The sequence below is a fragment of the Aaosphaeria arxii genome, assembly GCF_010015735.1.
Source record: "Aaosphaeria arxii CBS 175.79 unplaced genomic scaffold BU24scaffold_3, whole genome shotgun sequence".
NCBI lineage: Eukaryota > Fungi > Ascomycota > Dothideomycetes > Pleosporales > Aaosphaeria > Aaosphaeria arxii.
The window spans coordinates 2,748,044-2,761,300 of NW_022983476.1; the positions used below are offsets into that span (position 1 = coordinate 2,748,044).

At 51.9% G+C, this 13,257-nt stretch overlaps 6 protein-coding genes across 6 annotated transcripts; 5 read left to right on the forward strand and 1 right to left on the reverse strand.

Annotated features, from left to right (window-relative positions):
- The first annotated feature begins 1,881 nt into the window (after positions 1–1,881).
- On the forward strand, positions 1,882–4,842 carry BU24DRAFT_479016 (kinase subdomain-containing protein). The gene is made up of 4 exons (XM_033533057.1): positions 1,882–2,392; positions 2,441–3,133; positions 3,201–3,384; positions 3,439–4,842. Exons 1-4 carry the CDS (start codon positions 2,122–2,124, stop codon positions 4,697–4,699), a joined length of 2,409 nt encoding a protein of 802 aa, XP_033386151.1. The 5' UTR covers positions 1,882–2,121; the 3' UTR covers positions 4,700–4,842.
- BU24DRAFT_160055 (uncharacterized protein) lies at positions 4,843–5,343 on the forward strand. The gene has a single exon (XM_033521363.1). The coding sequence runs from the start codon at positions 4,931–4,933 to the stop codon at positions 5,198–5,200; it is 270 nt and encodes an 89-aa protein (XP_033386152.1). The 5' UTR covers positions 4,843–4,930; the 3' UTR covers positions 5,201–5,343.
- A 523-nt stretch (positions 5,344–5,866) lies between these two features.
- BU24DRAFT_160085 (uncharacterized protein) lies at positions 5,867–6,475 on the reverse strand. Its single transcript, XM_033521365.1, has one exon. The coding sequence runs from the start codon at positions 6,337–6,339 to the stop codon at positions 5,935–5,937; it is 405 nt and encodes a 134-aa protein (XP_033386153.1). The 5' UTR covers positions 6,340–6,475; the 3' UTR covers positions 5,867–5,934.
- A 137-nt stretch (positions 6,476–6,612) lies between these two features.
- On the forward strand, positions 6,613–8,347 carry BU24DRAFT_460809 (uncharacterized protein; the record flags this gene model as incomplete). The annotated part of the gene is made up of 2 exons (XM_033531846.1): positions 6,613–7,987; positions 8,043–8,347. The coding sequence occupies 2 exons, from the start codon at positions 6,613–6,615 to the stop codon at positions 8,345–8,347; spliced, it is 1,680 nt and encodes a 559-aa protein (XP_033386154.1).
- BU24DRAFT_160060 (uncharacterized protein) lies at positions 8,252–9,552 on the forward strand. The gene is made up of 2 exons (XM_033521364.1): positions 8,252–8,580; positions 8,746–9,552. The coding sequence occupies exons 1-2, from the start codon at positions 8,463–8,465 to the stop codon at positions 9,342–9,344; spliced, it is 717 nt and encodes a 238-aa protein (XP_033386155.1). The 5' UTR covers positions 8,252–8,462; the 3' UTR covers positions 9,345–9,552.
- Positions 9,553–11,021: 1,469 nt separating this feature from the next.
- On the forward strand, positions 11,022–13,144 carry BU24DRAFT_160101 (amino acid transporter). Its single transcript, XM_033521366.1, has 4 exons — positions 11,022–11,486; positions 11,561–11,769; positions 11,830–12,210; positions 12,268–13,144. Exons 1-4 carry the CDS (start codon positions 11,295–11,297, stop codon positions 13,097–13,099), a joined length of 1,614 nt encoding a protein of 537 aa, XP_033386156.1. The 5' UTR covers positions 11,022–11,294; the 3' UTR covers positions 13,100–13,144.
- The last annotated feature ends 113 nt before the right edge of the window (positions 13,145–13,257 follow it).

A 13,257-nucleotide genomic window follows, 5' to 3' on the forward strand; every position in this document is an offset into this window, starting at 1 on the left:
TGTCGTGTAATACAGCAGACTAATGGCTTACAGACAGAAAGCTCCCAAATTCATCAAACAGTTGGTCGGTAATCATTATGCAATGACCTTCTTTGGCTGAATGGCGACATGACGATCATGTTTTGCTCATTCTGATCCCCTTATCCATCCGAGAGCCCCAAGGCAGCGCGGATGGGAAATGAAAAGTTTAGATCGAATGGAGAAACAATACTGACGATTTTTTCATGAGAGCCATGAGCCAACTTATTTCGAAGAAGACCCAGCCTCCTTGTGCCCACATGTTGTTTGAATTGCGTTGATTACAAGGCACTCCGGAAGACCTCCCGGAGGCTCGTCTGATTCCATGGACCAGGGCGGCCCAGAACAACCGAGATATGGAACCAGCTGAACAACGAAACCCTGAGAGAATTACCAGACTAAAGGATTATTGGAATGTCACTGGCTAATTTAGGCATATGAGCACGCGCAGATGCAGCTTGCCCGCTCGCTTGAGTCTGCACGATCGGTCCCAAGTTAGGGTTTCCCAGATCGCCGACTGTAGGGGTCCTACGTCTCTAACAGTATCAAAATTATTGCTCCAGACTCTATACGGCCTCTGATGGCTTTTTCTAAACAGCGAATGAGTGGCCTCGAGTTTCATTCTCCATACGAAAAGGGACACTGGCTCAGGCGTGGGAACATTCATGCTGACCCCCTCGAAGCTATGCTGAAAAGACGGCCCGAGCCACGTGGATGCGACCAAGCTTCTAGAATTGGAGCCTGTGATACACAACAAGCTACAGAAGAGATATGTCTTGATTTCCAAGCTGTCGAAGAAACGGCTGAGAAGATACACCAAAGCTTCGTGATGCACAAGCATAGTTTGGCAGGCTTGAGAGAAAGCACAGGACAGTGACAAGTTTGGTGGCTCTGAGCCCAGGAAGACAAGACTGCGCCGTCTTACACTTGACGCGTTGATTGAGAAGAACAAGTAACAGTAAACAGCACTACCGTCTTTCTTTTTTCCTTGGGATGAGGGGGGTGGAGGAGGAGGTTTTCTCGTTCGCGGCTAAGATCGATGCCAAGAGATATCGCAATCGCCTGGCGGAATTGCGTTATGTCCTAGGCGATTTCCCTCCTCCCATCCGCCCCCCCTCCTCTCCCGAGTCCCCCCATACTCGTTACTGTTGTAGTTCCCTTCACGTCCCCGCTTGTACCCGTCAACGTCCCTGGGGAGAGTGGGAACACTTTAACAAAGAAATACGAGACCAACTGTCAGATATCGTTAATTGCAACAAAAATAAGTGGGTGGAGGTAAGTACACATCATTGGGATATCAGATATCTGTCCCGTTGTTTGCATGTTGAACGCACCTCTGGTTCCCAACTTGGATATATATCCTCCCACGCATTAACATTAACATATTCCCAGCAGACTGGGTACTTCCCCTCCCCCCTTCCCCTCGCATTTCGGCGCCGACTCTTAGTAAAACGCCTCTTTGACGCCTTTGCTTCCAATTTCTCTCAATGCCTAGACCTTCAAACTCTTGGAGTGTCCACACATGGGACGACAGTTCTCTTGTCCTCCGAGCACGCAATGTCCACGCTCGTTCCACATCCCACCACTACCAGCCCAGAACGCCTTGCAATGAGAAGCTTTTGATCAAGAAATTGGTCAGAGCATCGGAGAAAAAGCAAAAGCGTTGTCCAATTCCGTCTCAGAAATCAATTCAGAAAAGGTAACCGAGCAGCAGTGACATCGCTGCACAGTGTGGAGTACAGAATTGCTCGTACTACTGTGATACTCATGTGAACTTGAACCCACGCCAAGCTATGATGAAATGTCTGGCTGGGCCCAACACGCCGGGTGATGTTCACATTCGGGCGCGCCCAATGTCAAGTTGGGGAGCCTTGCTGCAGGACGGGACCTAGAGCAAGCATCTCTTGAGTCTTACCCTTTGAAGCGCTATCCGAGCTACGGAGGCTGTCTACACCACCTACATCTCCACGGCGATCAAATCTGCCTGCCCACCCCAGTACGAATATACATATAACTAGATCCCATACCTCCTCTTCCCAGGTTGGTGGGACCAGTGCGACCTCAGATATTGACATTGCATCTGCCAACAGGACGACCACCATCATGGCTCCCAATGCAACTGGCCGCGTCGCTGCCAAGGTGCTCGGTATTGACCTCGACTACCGCAACGAACACCAGGAGCCTCTCGTCTCCGGGGGCGCTTCCATATCCAGCGTCGAGACATATGTTGAAAGAGAGCCCACTGTTGCCGAGTGGTTCTCGCAATTCCGACCTACGGGCGCAGGAGTCAAGCATTATCTTCGCAGTCTGTTCCCATTCTGGAACTGGATCTTCCATTACAACTTAACATGGCTGTTGGGCGACGTAATCGCTGGTAGGAACTTCACATCCTGCACGTAGAGAAATGTTCTAATCTCCCCAGGTGTCACTGTCGGTTTCGTTGTCATTCCTCAGGGTATGGCTTATGCCATATTGGCTAAGCTTCCACCGGAGTATGGACTATACACCTCCTTCGTCGGCTTTTTATTGTACTGGGCTTTTGCTACCTCCAAAGATATCACCATCGGAACTGTCGCTGTCATGTCAACCATTGTTGGTAACATTGTCATCAAAGTCCAGGACGAACACCCCGAGATGAAGGCCCCTGCCATCGCCAGTGCCCTGGCGGTGATATCTGGCGCCGTCCTACTCTTCATTGGTCTCATTCGAGCGGGATGGATTGTCGAGTTCATTCCACTTGTTGCTATCACGTCCTTCATGACTGGTGCTGCCATCAGTATTGGTGTTGGCCAGGTTCCCGGAATGATGGGCATTCCCAATATCAACACCCGTGGTGCAACCTACCGAGTCATCATCGACACTTTGAAAGGCCTTCCGAACACCAAGTTAGATGCGGCCATTGGCCTTACTGCGCTGACGATGTTGTATGGCATCCGCGCCTTCTGCAACTTCATGACCAAGAAGCAGCCCAACAAGAAGAAGCTGTGGTTTTTCCTCTCGACCCTACGCATGGCCTTCGTGATTCTGTTGTACATCTTGATCAGCTATTTGGTCAACAAGCATGTCAAAGATGCTAAGAAGGCGAAGTTCAAGATTCTTGGAAAGGTGCCACGAGGTTCGTAAAGCAAGAAGCTACAATCCATATTGGTCCCATACGATGAGGTTATACTGACATGCAGCAGGCTTCCAACACGCCGGTGCTCCTGACATGAACTCTGAGCTGCTCGCTGCTGTCGCCCCAGATCTACCACTCACCATCATCGTTTTGATCTTGGAGCATATTGCCATCTCAAAATCATTTGGCCGTATCAACAACTACACCATCAATCCTTCCCAGGAGCTCGTCGCTGTCGGCTTCACTAACCTGTACGTACACCTTGAGCTGCTCCTACAGAACAGAAAACACTAATCGATATACAGCCTCGGTCCCTTCCTCGGCGCCTACCCAGCTACTGGATCCTTCTCTCGAACAGCCATCAAGTCTAAAGCTGGTGTCCGCACACCCCTTGCTGGTATCTTCACGGCTGTGATCGTTCTCCTGGCATTGTATGCACTCACTCGGGTCTTCTTCTACATTCCTAGTGCTGCCTTGTCTGCCGTCATCATCCACGCCGTTGGTGATCTGATCACCCCGCCCAACGTCGTCTACCAGTTCTGGGAAACATCGCCTCTCGAGGTCCTCATCTTCTTCGGTGGTGTCTTGCTCACCATCTTCACCAATATCGAGAATGGCATTTACCTCACCATGTGCGCGTCCCTCGCACTCTTGCTCTGGCGCCATCTTATGGCAAGAGGCGCTTTCCTCGGAAAAGTCCGAATCTACCGTGCCACGCACGACACCATTGGCAAGGAGAACGATGCCTACGGATCGCAAGGCGGTAAGATCGCTCGTGAGGCGTACCTGCCCGTGAACCATCGTGACGGCTCCAACCCCACGCTTGACTTCGAGCAACCTTACCCAGGAGTCTTCATCTTCCGCTTCGAGGAAGGCTTCACGTACCTCAACCAACAACGTTACATGGACGCCCTCGTCGGACACGTCCAGCGCGTCGCCCGTCCTACCAAGCTTGACCGCTTCGCAAAGATCGGCGACAGGCCGTGGAACGACCCGGGCCCACGCCGCGGCAAGCCCGTCAACCTAGAAGACGACCGCACGATCCTACGCGCCATCATCCTCGACTTCAGCAGCGTGAGCCACGTCGACGTGACGTCGATCCAAGGCCTCGTCGACGTCCGCAACCAGCTCGACCGCTACGCCGCGCCCGAGGTCGTCGAGTGGCACTTCGCCGCCATCAACAACCGCTGGACCAAGCGCGCCCTCACCACCGCAGGCTTCGGCTACATCAGCACGGAACGCGTGCGCGCCCGCTCGCACTGGACGCCTGTCTACTCGTTCGCCGCCGTGGGCGACGCCGACAACTCTCCCGAGGCCCAACGCAAACCCGCCGCAGACCTCGAGGCCGGCGCCGACCACATCCACAGCAGCAACAACGAGAAGAACGCCGCATTCCCGCCAAAGGTCACGGCCGTCCACGGCCAGAACAGGCCGTACTTCCACGTCGACGTCCAGGCTGCGGTCGAGAGCGCGATCGCGGGTGTCGAGTCGAAGCTCGCGCAGACGACAAGTACCGATAGCAACGTCGGCGTCACGCATGAGCAACCTGACAAGTCGCTTGGTTGATTTCTCTTTTCATTGTCTTTTACATCGTCATCATAATTGCCACAATAGTCCCTGATATTCACGGACAAGATGATCGTCTTTTTTAATCCAATCACTTATATACCACCATAGCCCATCTAGCTAGATATATACCATCCATACCCCCAATTACATCTTAAAACCTCAAATCCCAATGCATTACCACTAAGCTGTAACCCCATCCTCCAGCATCTACAACCCACACACCCTTCCATGCCGTCCAAACAAGCAAATCCCCCCCAAAAGCCAAGCACCCATCCCCCTCAGCCTTCCCACCACAAGCCTCTCCCCCCAGCCGCGAAGCGCCGCCACGCAAGTCTTGACCTCGCACCGCGCACAGACCGTCTCGACGCTCTTTTCCAAGAGGCGATAAGACTTCTTGTGTCAGGGCTGAGGGACTGGGCGAGAAAAACGGACGAGAAAACGACAAGGAATGACAAGAGTGACAAGAGGGTGCTAGGTGAGTGGCGGGCGATTGTGTGATTGGAGACGGGCCGGTAGGGACGGGTAATGGGAGAAGTAGCGATGAAGGTGTGTTGTGATAATTAGTTAGTAGTATGGTGAAGTGGGTGTGGAGGTGTTTTTGCTCGGGTGGAGGTGTCGTTGTGTCAGAGATGCGATGTTATACAGAGGGTTGGCACGTCGGGCTGGCCACCTGCTAACTTTATGTATTTATGTATCTTCAATACCTAAAGTGTCTACTTAAGAATGTACTGTAGCCAGTGAACAATCTTAATTGTTTGCGATAAACCTCGCGAAGGCACTGTTGTAGGCATACAATACTAGCATAGGGCCAGCCCGACGTGCCAACCCTCTGTAGCATCAAGACTTCAAAAATGGAAGACCAAAATCAAATACGGAGAATCTTGCTCAAAATTCACGACAATGCTGTAGAAGGCAAGAATGAGATGATTGGACGTAGACAACGACCACGTGCTGTGCTAATTGTGCGTGATAGGTGCATAACTTCTAGAGTGACAGTGCAGCTTTGGCGTGTGTGTGTTGGGAAAGGGTCTGGGTTTCGGGGAATTTTGACAGTAGTTGACTGGCGAGCGGCGGCATTGGTGGGGTGGTGCATGTGAAGGTGGAAGAAAGACGGGCTGTGCATTCTTGTGTGAAGAGTTAGACGGGTGGAGAGAATATTGGTATTGATTTTTATGTATTGATATGGCGATGCATGTATGTCCACTCTTCAATCAAGTATGCATTCGAGATGTTCAAACGCTGGACCCTGACGGGAAGGTGTCAATCTGAATACGACAGAGGAGGTGCAAGAAGTTGTTGGTTCGCGTTGAAAGGACGAACAACGATAACGTCAAAGACAAAAGGTTCCAATGGGAGAGTGGTGGCGGATCAGAGCTGATTATGCGTGCGCCTATGCTGTTGTTCATGCATCCAGGTTGGTGGTCATGCGGGGGTGGGCGCCGAGCCCAACTTAAATCTGTTGATCGCACAAGGCGCTGGCAGAGAGGGTGTCCATCAAAGTGCGCAAACGGGATGATCGCGTGACCGGTCCATTTTAGAATTTCTGGTATCTCGTCTGTGGCAGGCAAACCGCCGAGCGATAATAACAACAACGACAAGTGTTTAGCTGAACTTATGGGCGGACGTTCATCGCACATCCCAAGATAATCGTCGTTGACATTCCACGCACGCACGCGCGGGACGAGGCTTGGTCTCTTGTCCACCAACCATTTGTTAGGTCTAGACCCGCATGCGATCTGCCAGACAAAAAGCACGGCATTGACACCAGGTTTCGCTGAAGTAGCGGCGCATCCCAGTTTAAGCAGCGATTCTGAGAAGTCAAAACTTTCTTAGACAGAACGAGCGAGCGAGGCCAGAGTTGCAGGGCATTTTCTTTCGTGTGTGAACTGGTTCGATACACGGACAGCAGAATGCGACTGCACGATTTACCTGACGATGTCTTGATCCCCATTTTCGCCTGCTGCGACATTGATTCACTATTTGCAGCGCGACTAGTATCGAGACCTCTACGTTCTCTTATTGACGGTTATATTAGAACGATCGCGCCATCAGTTGCAGCCAACACATTCCCCAGAGCGGCTTCACTCCTAAAGCGACCCGAGAAAGGATATTCACTGCGATGGTTGAGAGGCCTAATTCCAGCACACCTAGCAGCAATAGCGTTGGATAAGGACAAACTACGTCGACACTCATATGTGAACGCCGGATTTCCTTACGGTATTCCATTCGAAAATGACTGCCCAGAAGCAATGCACTGGAGAACACGCGTGGCCAAGGGTTGGCGACTCCTTCGAGGCTTCTACCTTATCTCGCGAGACGTGTACGCGAAAAGCATGGAAGAATTAGAACATGGGCGTCCGAAGATGTTTAGAAGGGTCAGTAATGGCATGAGGACCAGTTCGTTGTGGCAGAACGTCAGCTGTCCCTATCAAGCATGCACTGAACATGGCGTATGGGGATTATTTGACAACAAGAAGAGAAGAGAAAGCGACCATTGCCCGGGAGCAAATAGAAAAGGCCACGAAGGCGATTGGGTCGAGGAGGCTCGGAAAAGAGAGACGCTGATACTGAAGAAGCGGCTTGAATGGCTCGAAACTCTATCCAACCAGGACCTCATGGATTACCTATGTCTTTGGCGTCTCCTCATGTGGGTTTTCAGACCCTACAGAAGACCCGAATCGACCGTCTTAGAATGCGTAGGGAATCGCAGCAAGCATGTCCCGAAGTCGAGTTTCAAGGCGGAAATCAGTGGCATCTTGCACGGCTGTTCCTGGTTGAATTGGTTGGTCTTACACATTGGCACGACACCATTCTGGCGACAATGGTGGGCTCCTAAATCTTCGAAAGATGCGAATGCGGTGAGAGATCTGGTATGGAGCATTTGGAGCCAGCGCTCGCATCATCAAGTGGAACTGGAAAGAGAGTTCGTCGCCAAGTTCGAATTTGTTCTCCGAAAACGCTGTCTTTCGTCCGATCGCGTGAAGCGTCTCGAGGACGAGATAGCAACCGGCCGAGTCGTGAAAACAATCAGCCTAGATTGTATACCATGGGAGTACGATCAACCCCCAATCATTAGCAGAACGCCGTCCGATTTTCCGTGGTACGAACCAAGTCAGTACTTGTGGATGTCTGGAAATATATGGATGGTCTTGGGGAGCCCCGGCCGACCTCTAGGTGTCTTCAAATATCAGGGAGACCCATCGGACGAGGAAATGGTTGCTGAGCAATTTGTCAAGGGATCTTTGGACAATGTACAACACCTGGTATACCTAGGCTTAGAGGACAGTGAAAGGGTCTGGGGTATGACTTCAGCGCATGGTGATGAAATGACGTTTTGAAGTGAAGATGCAGTTCCCTCTGATGCATTTTTCCCACTGGTCGATCCTCGCCGCCTTTGGAGCTGACTGCATTCATTCTGGCGTTGATGGACAGAACTGGACGGTTGGAGAATGTTCTGGTGTTGTCAAGGCTGGAGTTGGCAGGCTGCTTTCAGTGGATCGCGGAAAGCTTGGCAGGGCTAACCAATCAGAGCGCGTCTTCCTCCGCGTACCGAAGTTGGACTGGCTGGGCTTCGAATTTCCCAACCCCATCGCGGCGGCCTGGGACCTGAAACAAACACTCGACTCCAGTACACTTGTTCACTAATATAAAGTTACTGTCAATTGCTCCTTGCAGCTGTAGCTGCAGCATTACCTTCGACACATTCATTATACACCTACAGGGAACATTACCGGCACCTCGCGGCCCGTGGCCTGACATCATGGCGTTTCAAACACTACACGGTTCTTGCGCTTGCGGTCGCAATAGATACGTCGTAGAGATCCCAGAGCAAGAGATGCAGCTCGCAGAGTTGCGCTACGATAACACTTCTGCTTCACGTAAGTCAATGAACCCCCCTTTTCGATTCCTTCACCGTCGATGCTTCGTCGGGCGAGAGAGCTTCAGCATGAAACTATTGCGCCATGGCGACCAACGCTCCGTATCTATATCTTAGACGCGCTGCCAACATCATATATACGAATCGAATACTAATGTGACCACAGGACACACATCAGCAAGCCCTCTTACCCTCTGGTTCCGCGTCCCCCTTTCCTGGTACACGTCCGCCACGTTCGCACAATACCCCGACGAAACCCGATCCAGCATCCAACGCACATTCGTCTCGCCCTTCGCATCGAACTCCCGCCGCCAGTTCTGCGGATACTGCGGAACGCAACTCACATCTTGGCACGAGCACACGCGAGAGGATGCGGACCACATCTGCCTGACTGTCGGCAGTCTGCTCGACGACGACCAGGCTGTCTTGGGAACCCTCGGCTTCCTTCCCGGTGGCGACAGCAGTGATGAAGAGTTGAGCAATGCTACTGGCCTGGCTCGGACCAACACCACGCGCACCGTGGGACGTCAGGAAACACGTGGAAGAGGCGCCCCTTGGTTTGAGGAATGGGTCGAGAATACAAGATTGGGAAGGCTGAAGCAGCAACGAGGCGGACACTCGTCACGCGACGGGCACATTCGTGTCGAATGGGAGGTCATGGAGTGGACGGATGCCGACGATGCCGACGACGAGGGCACAAGCACCCCGGGCAAGAGAAAGATCGCAGAGGTGGACGGCGGAGACAGCGAGATGCAGACTTTGTGAGTGCTGCCGTGCTGTTACGTTTGATATTATATTCTAGAACACGGGCGCTCACGCTTTCGGGGGGGAAAAACGGGGGGACAAATGGTGAACGGGATCAAAAAGGCTAGGAGTATTGGGCGTGTGGTCTGGCGGGTGGTGGTTTCTTCATGATTTCGCCACCACCTTTATGCGACCGATTATCGCTCTCGAGAATCGATCAGTCAGTCTTGTAGAAATTTTAACTCATGGGAATTGTAGTATATTTTAGCGACAGCCTTGCGATTGGCGAATATAGAGGATCTGATTCAACGTCTCAACCACTACTACCGGCAGCTTGTGAGACAGATGCTTGTTTCTGCAGCGACCAATGAAGGACTCTTTCGCACGCGAACGATGTGCTTCTCCAGTGCATTCCAATTTGACGGGTAATTGGAACCATGCGAGTCACCCCCACGCCTTGCTCGCCACAGCGAATTCGTATGAGAATCGCCTCACGACGAGACAGAAGCACGATGTGGATCATCATGCGTGATACGAGAGGCTGCTGGACCCGACCTGATGGCTACACACATTATATCCGACGATGTGCCATGCAGGTGCTCGTAATGAGCGTGGCTCTTGTGGTCAGTGTTGGCCGGGTGTTTTATAATCGGTTAAGGCCATCCGGGGTCAGGGTCTGCAATTAAGCTTCACATAGACAGCCCTATATCTGACGAATCAACGGTCTAGGGAATTGGATGATCAGAGAAGAAAGATAGACGGAAGCAAAGCAACCTCTCACGTCTTCCAAGGAGATTCTAGGACTTCGGGAATAAAGCCAAATATCACGGAGTAGAATCAATCGTATTTGGAAGTGGAACGAAGACAATGATCCGGGAACATCTCGACTTGATTGATTGACAGATGAATTAGCTGATTGACTGACTGATTGTTCACTGGGCTGATGGAAACTACTGACTAGCTACTCGTAAACTACGAGGATACAATATGCACGTACCTAAGAGACTGACAAAACGATGCATTGAACGATGGGGACGGATGGCGATTTAGTGAGGTTCGATTTGGTCTGGTCTGGCCTGGTCTGACATTGATCTTGCCTGGTAATTGGTTGTATCGTGGTTTCTGGTAACTTGACTAGGAGTAAGTCGTCGTAGTTTTAGTATATCAATCAAAGATATCTTTACATATGGCCGTTACGCGAGCGACATTGCGCTAGTGTACCACCACTCTGACCTGTGATTGGTCGATAACGAGTCTATCTCGAACCCCATCCCAGCCCAGATAAGGAATCCTCCACTTTTTATCCAGTCACTTCATTACTTGTACACTTACTCATTCACTTACTGTGTAGACCATTCACTCTACACTCTTAACGGCATACTCTTACAGGTTATTACTTTTGCACTTACATTACACACACATTGATACACTGATACACTTCTCCATCCATACTACCACTCGATACGGACCGATAGAGAATCAATCAGGAAAAGGCCCTTCTCCGCAATCTTTAGCCCTAGGCTATGGAGCCGAACCTGCCCTGACAGAAAGAGTGAGAGAGCAATTGCATATCATAGGCACACCAAAGTTCGGGATCAGAAGGGCAGCATCATGGTTCACTTATGTACGCCCGTTACGTTGGCTACAATGCACGCACTGTGAACGCGAGATATAGATAAGCTGCCTCTGCATTGACGCCTCCCATGTTCCAGCTCTATATCAGACATCCCTTTTTTCGCATTTAATAACCTGCCGCAAATGTCTTTTCTCTTGATCCTCCCTACCCAATTCTCCATCGCCATCCTCTTGGTCTTCTTCGCTCTGTGGAGAGACGTACTGCGTTAGGGATAACATAGCACATCCCATCACCCCCTTCGCCCCCACAAACTGCTTCCTCGCTTGCGGCTCATTTACCACCCCCCTGGCCTCCTACCCATTGCCCATTGCTATTGGTCTGCTGCATCAGTAGTCATGGAGAAGGAAAAGACCCAAGTGCCTTTGCAGGCCGCCATGGCTGATAGCGACGATACTTCATTCTCGACTGGCGAGGTCTTGAACGCCTCTGGCCACAAGCAGGAACTTCAAAGGAACTTCAGTCTGCTAAACATCTGCGGTATTGGAATCTGTACCGGTAACGTCTGGGCTGCTCTTGGAGGATCAATTGTAAGTCACTCTTATTGCACCATTGGCTTTGATTGTGAACTATATCGTTACTTCGGTACTAATACGATGAACAGGCCATCGCCCTCTACAATGGCGGACCACCAGGTGTCATCTATGGATTTATCGCCATCAACCTGTTCTACTGGATGATCGCCAGTTGCATTGCTGATATGGCGTCTGCCATCCCTTCCTCTTCTGGAGTGTATCAGTGGGCTGCTGTCGTAGGTGGAAAGTACGGCAGGCCTCTTGGCTACTTCGCCGGCTGGTGGAACTTCTTTGGCTGGTATGTATTGCCAGTGATCATCAATGGATCGAATCATCAATTGACATGCGAACTCTACAGGATCTTCAACACTGCTTCCATCTCGTCCATTCTGGCCAACCAGGTCATCTCCATGTATGGACTCTTCCATGAGGGATACGAATTCGAGAGATGGCACGTCTTCATCGCCTACCTCATCATCACCTGGCTTTCATGCGCCGTCGTTCTCTTTGCCAACCGCGCCTTGCCTGCCCTCACCAACGTCGGACTCTTCTTCATCCTTGCCGGCGTCTTCGTCACCATCTTGGTATGCGTTATCATGCCCAGCCGCCTCGTGGGTGGCCAGGGTCATGCCAGCAGCAGCTTCGTATGGAAGGAGTGGGACAATCAAACCGGCTGGAGCAGTGACGGCTTCGTCTTCTGTGCTGGCATGTTGAACGGCGCTTTTGCCGTCGGAACACCGTAAGCCCCCCTTCACACACAGTGTTTAAGTGTATCAGCTAACACATCCATCTCCAGTGACTGCGTCTCCCACATGGCAGAAGAACTCCCTGAACCCCGTCGCAACATTCCCCGCGCCATCCTCGCCCAGTACGTCGTCGGCTTCATCACCGCCTTCTGCTACGTGATCGCCATCTTCTACTCTGTCAACGACCTCGCCAGCCTCCTCGACAACCCCTGGCCATTCCCTCTCGCCGAGCTCTACCGCCAGGCAACCGGTACGCGCGCCGGGTCCCTCGGCCTCCTCATCGTCATCTTCCTGCCCACGATCTCCACCAACATCGGCGGCTACATCACCGCAGGTCGCATGCTCTGGACCCTCGGTCGCGACCGCGCGACCCCCTTCTCCAACTGGACCGGCCACATCTCTCCCCGCTTCGAGAACCCCTTCAACGCGACCATCGTTTGCGGTGTCATCAACACGATCCTCGGCCTCATCTACGTCGGCAACTCGACCGCCTTCTCTGCCTTCATCGGCTCCTTCATCATCCTCTCCTCCCTCTCCTACATCGCCTTCATCCTCCCCAACCTCATCACCCGCCGCCGTTACATCACCCCCGGCCCCTTCAGCATGCCCGACTACATCTACTACCCGGTCGCCACGCTCGCCTCCTCCTACATCGCCGTCTGGGTCGTCATCTACTGCTTCCCTTACGCCGTCCCCTTCGACACAACAAGCATGAACTACTCTTGCGTCATTGTCGGCGGCATGACCGCCCTTGTCGCCGCTTGGTGGTTCGTCATCAAGGACCGCGGCTACGTGGGTCCCGTCGGCGCTGTCGAGGCCGCCGCGCAGAAGATGGCCAGCGGACACGTCGTCGCTGTCGACAAGGTCCCTGAGACCGTTTAGACATTTCTATATCCCCTTTCCCTTTTCATTTTTGAATCGCTGTTTTTGCTGTATACTCCTTCTTTTGATATCCACTATGCTTTTTCTTCGTTATGTCTTTGGTATGTTAGAGAACCCCGTTTTTTTTGCTGGGGCATGTGCTAGATTAGAGTACCTAT

What these genes read in the sequence shown, in the direction of transcription:
- BU24DRAFT_160101 (XM_033521366.1), top strand. Translation starts at nt 11,295, where the DNA reads ATGGAGAAGGAAAAGACCCAAGTGCCTTTGCAGGCCGCCATGGCTGAT. An exon ending in CTGCTCTTGGAGGATCAATT is followed by an intron (nt 11,487 to 11,560) that starts GTAAGTCACTCT and finishes TACGATGAACAG; the next exon opens with GCCATCGCCCTCTACAATGG. An exon ending in GCTTTTGCCGTCGGAACACC is followed by an intron (nt 12,211 to 12,267) that starts GTAAGCCCCCCT and finishes ATCCATCTCCAG; the next exon opens with TGACTGCGTCTCCCACATGG.
- BU24DRAFT_160060 (XM_033521364.1), top strand. Translation starts at nt 8,463, where the DNA reads ATGGCGTTTCAAACACTACACGGTTCTTGCGCTTGCGGTCGCAATAGA. An exon ending in CGATAACACTTCTGCTTCAC is followed by an intron (nt 8,581 to 8,745) that starts GTAAGTCAATGA and finishes ATGTGACCACAG; the next exon opens with GACACACATCAGCAAGCCCT.
- BU24DRAFT_160085 (XM_033521365.1), bottom strand. Translation starts at nt 6,339, where the DNA reads ATGTGCGATGAACGTCCGCCCATAAGTTCAGCTAAACACTTGTCGTTG.
- BU24DRAFT_479016 (XM_033533057.1), top strand. Translation starts at nt 2,122, where the DNA reads ATGGCTCCCAATGCAACTGGCCGCGTCGCTGCCAAGGTGCTCGGTATT. An exon ending in GTTGGGCGACGTAATCGCTG is followed by an intron (nt 2,393 to 2,440) that starts GTAGGAACTTCA and finishes TAATCTCCCCAG; the next exon opens with GTGTCACTGTCGGTTTCGTT. An exon ending in TCTTGGAAAGGTGCCACGAG is followed by an intron (nt 3,134 to 3,200) that starts GTTCGTAAAGCA and finishes GACATGCAGCAG; the next exon opens with GCTTCCAACACGCCGGTGCT.
- BU24DRAFT_160055 (XM_033521363.1), top strand. Translation starts at nt 4,931, where the DNA reads ATGCCGTCCAAACAAGCAAATCCCCCCCAAAAGCCAAGCACCCATCCC.